At 41.8% G+C, this 3,895-nt stretch overlaps 1 protein-coding gene across 1 annotated transcript; it reads left to right on the forward strand.

Annotated features, from left to right (window-relative positions):
- The first annotated feature begins 874 nt into the window (after positions 1 to 874).
- On the forward strand, positions 875 to 2,455 carry LOC105038708 (protein SHORT-ROOT). The gene has a single exon (XM_010914581.4). The coding sequence runs from the start codon at positions 1,009 to 1,011 to the stop codon at positions 2,182 to 2,184; it is 1,176 nt and encodes a 391-aa protein (XP_010912883.3). The 5' UTR covers positions 875 to 1,008; the 3' UTR covers positions 2,185 to 2,455.
- Positions 2,456 to 3,895: the final 1,440 nt, after the last annotated feature.

Genomic DNA, 3,895 nt, shown 5'->3' on the forward strand with positions numbered 1-3,895 from the left:
TTAACTATAGGATGGTACTCACATCTTTTCCTGGGGGTGTAGGAGCTCATAAAGATGCACTAGTTGGCTCTTTATACATGATAGTGATGAGCAGACAAATCAAATAGAAAATAGAATCATTGTTTGTTCCTCAATATCTCTATCTGTGATGATGTGATGTCACAAATTTGACATTGTTTGACAAACTACCTGGAAGCTTGTCACCCACTTCCAATTAGTGAGGGTGGGTTGTCATTCACTTACACAACTAAATGAGTGGATTTTTTTTTGCACTAAAGAGCAAGTGATTTTTTCACTGTATCGAGACCCAAAAAGCTTCTTTGCATTTTAGATAATTCAAAGGAGTGTCAAACCTTTTAGTTAAGTTATATTGTATGCACATAATATTGATTGCTTCTGGTTTTAATATTTCAGGTCATACAATTCCTTCTTGGGCAAAGTGTGAAGGCGCACAAGAGCATTTGTAGTGTCTTCTTTCTATTGGTGGTAGAAATATAAAATGTGGAATACTAATTAATTCCTTCGGCTAATTTTTTTTTCCAAGACAAATTAACTCTCTACTGTTAAACAAATAGCTGGAGCTAGCTATTCAAAACTATAAACTCCAAGGGAATAATACTAGGACCATTCCAGGTCTTTGCGAACGGCTGAGTATTTTTATTCATAAACCAACAATTGTGTCATGAAGATGATGGTGATATGGTATTCAATAACAATTGTCAATATATTATTATACAAATTACTATTGATAAGCAAATGGACATCATTAGATTACCAGCATGACACATAGATTTGATTAAAATAGGATTTGCGCCATAATGGTTTTGAACTGAAGTAGTCCTCCCTTTCTCCTTTGCCTCTCGCTTTTCTTGTGTCCTTACAGAACCCATGTAAACCCTTTACATGGACATGACACCCCACCTTCCAAAGTCTCCTTAACTTATCTCCTCCAACAAACAATCTCATGATCCAGAAAGCAAGCAAAATCCAAATCAACAACACCACTACATGTCGACAAGCCGTCAATCGGAGCCCGATGACCCCAGTGCAAACGAGAAATGGGCTGCAAGCCTCCTCCTAGATTGTGCAAAGGCCATCTCCGAGAAGGACTCCAGCAAGATCCATCAGCTCCTCTGGATGTTGAATGAGCTTGCATCCCCCTATGGAGATTGTGACCAAAAGTTGGCATCCTATTTCCTGCAAGCTCTCTTCTGCAAAGCAACCGAATCAGGAGAGCGCTGCTACAAGACTTTAGTATCAGTTGCAGAGAAAAGCCACTCCTTCGAGTCTGCGAGGAAGGTGATCCTCAAGTTTCAGGAGGTAAGTCCTTGGACCACCTTCGGTCATGTAGCATCCAATGGTGCCATTTTGGAAGCCTTGGAAGGAGAAGCTAAGCTTCATATTATCGACATCAGCAACACCTACTGCACTCAGTGGCCAACCTTGCTGGAAGCCTTGGCAACCCGAAGCGACGAGACGCCGCACCTGAGGCTCACAGTGGTGGTGACAGTGAGCATGGGGGGATCGGTCATGAAGGAGATTGGTCAGAGAATGGAGAAGTTTGCCAGGTTGATGGGCGTGCCATTTGAGTTGCAGGTGGTGAGGGTGGCATCGCAGTTAGGGGAGCTCAAGGAGGAAGACTTGGGGCTGCGAGAAGATGAAGCGGTCGCCGTGAACTGCATCGGAGCTTTGCGACGGGTCGGCGTGGAAGAGAGGGGTGACTTCATACGCATGCTTTGCAACCTCCGGCCGAGGGTGGTCACTGTGGTGGAGGAGGAGGCTGACTTCACAAGCACCAGGAGTGAGTATGTCAAGTGCTTTGAGGAGTGCTTGAGGTTTTACACTGTTTTCTTTGAGATGCTAGAGGAAAGCTTTGCTCCCACAAGCAACGAGAGGCTGATGTTGGAGAGGGAGTGCTCAAGGAGTATTCTTAGTGTGCTTGCTTGTGATGAAGATGGTGGTGGAGAATGTGACAGGAGGGAGAAGGGGAGCCAATGGTGTGCAAGGCTAATGGAAGCCTTCTCACCCATGAGCTTTAGTGATGATGCCATTGATGATGTTAGGGCATTGTTGAAGAGGTATAGATCAGGGTGGTCACTCTTGCCTGCACAAGGTGATGACTCAGGCCTCTACTTGACATGGAAGGATGAACCAGTGGTGTGGGCATCAGCTTGGAAACCCTAGAATGAGGTTCACATCTCATTTCAGAAACCAATCAAATCTCAAAACCAAACCATGGTTATCAAGTTTTTCATTTTTTTTTCTTTTCTTTTTTTTGTTTCCTCTCCAACGCCCTCATTGTTTATATCCTTCTTTTGCTCTTGAGTGTGGGATATGCTTTGGCTACATTGATGGTTTCTCTTGTAGCTTTTGGGATCCTTTTTCTGCCTACATTGATGGTTTCTCTTGTAGATTTTGAGATCCTTTCCCAATTTTGCAAATCAAGATTGGTTAGTGTGCATGTGAAAGTGATTTTTTTTTTTTTTTTTTTGGGAATGAAAGTGATTTTATTTGGATGCAGATTCCTATTACTAGATACTAGCTAGATAACTAGCTAGTTATGCTATGTACACTGCAACTGAGATATGAGGAATTTAGCTCTAGCTCTGGCAAGGCTTTTGACTTCATTTCATGAACCAGCCTTGCCCAAGAATCTTAACATAGAGGTTTGGAAAACCTCCAACTCTTCGATTGGGAATGATGGGCATAATATTAAGTTTTGCTGACAAGGCTCCTCCTCCTGGATCATATATATCCCAGAGCATAGGCTCATGTGATCACTAGCTAGGATCAAAAAAATCAGCTTCTTTATTCTAAATGAATTTTTGGTGCGTACTCTCTTTATCTACACCATGGCAATGTGCTATTGGACAAAAGAACAGTTGCAGTATTCTTTTGTCCAGTTCAATAATGAGTCCCACTAAGCTGACACTAGGTAATGGGCAACAAGTAGTGTCAGTAAAAGGGATGGCTTGTTTGCCTGACATGGAGGTGGGCTTCTGTTGGCCCACATTGTAGTGGGAAACAACTCCTTGGAGGTTAGATATGATGGGATTAAAGTAGGCCATTGGTACATGTTCTTTTAGCCAACCAACCCTCTGGGTCTGGGGCCAAGTTAACCCAGAGCCTTCCATGGTCTGTTGTGAATGTACCTGCACATTTGTGTGCCAGCTAGTGCTGCTTTCAGCTGACTGTGTTAGCACCTATCAGGATACCAGTCCACATTGAAGGAAGCATGCATTTCCCATCCTCCACAGAAAAGGAGAGCAACAACCAGAAGGCTTGTCTAGTCTCAAGTAGCAGCATCTTTCTAGTATGAAATTTTTTTCATGGGCCCAATCTATTGGAGACCGGTGGTGGCCCAATCGATTCGAGATCTAAGTCTTCAAATAATTCTAGATTTTTAGGTGTTTATGGTCCCCTAATTCCTGAAATTAGAGGGCACCAAATGATTCAAATTAAATCCATGTTCATCCATCTTCTATGATAAACCCACAATTGTTGGCTCGTATCTCTCTTATTCTCATGTATTTTTTTAATGATATAATAGCCCATACTTACCATATTGTTCAAGTTTATCTTTAGAATATATTAACAATCCGATTACCTTTCAAACCTTATGTTACCCAAGCCATCTATTAAGTGGGGAAATAGATCAAAAACACCTCTATGGTTGTAGAATGATTCACCTTCTTTTATGATGTCAACTATTGAATTGCACAATGGCCACTTTGAGATCTATGCGAATGGATGAAAGAAAAGTTTCGAGTGCTTTGAAATCTATGCAAGGTGCAATCCAGTGGTTGATGTTGTAAAAGAAGATCAATCATTCTTTCATGCAAAAGATGCAATCCAAACCCTCAAATACAAATTGAATAGCACCTATTTATATTTA

Source organism: Elaeis guineensis, chromosome 1 (assembly GCF_000442705.2).
Source record: "Elaeis guineensis isolate ETL-2024a chromosome 1, EG11, whole genome shotgun sequence".
In the NCBI taxonomy this organism is placed as follows: domain Eukaryota; kingdom Viridiplantae; phylum Streptophyta; class Magnoliopsida; order Arecales; family Arecaceae; genus Elaeis; species Elaeis guineensis.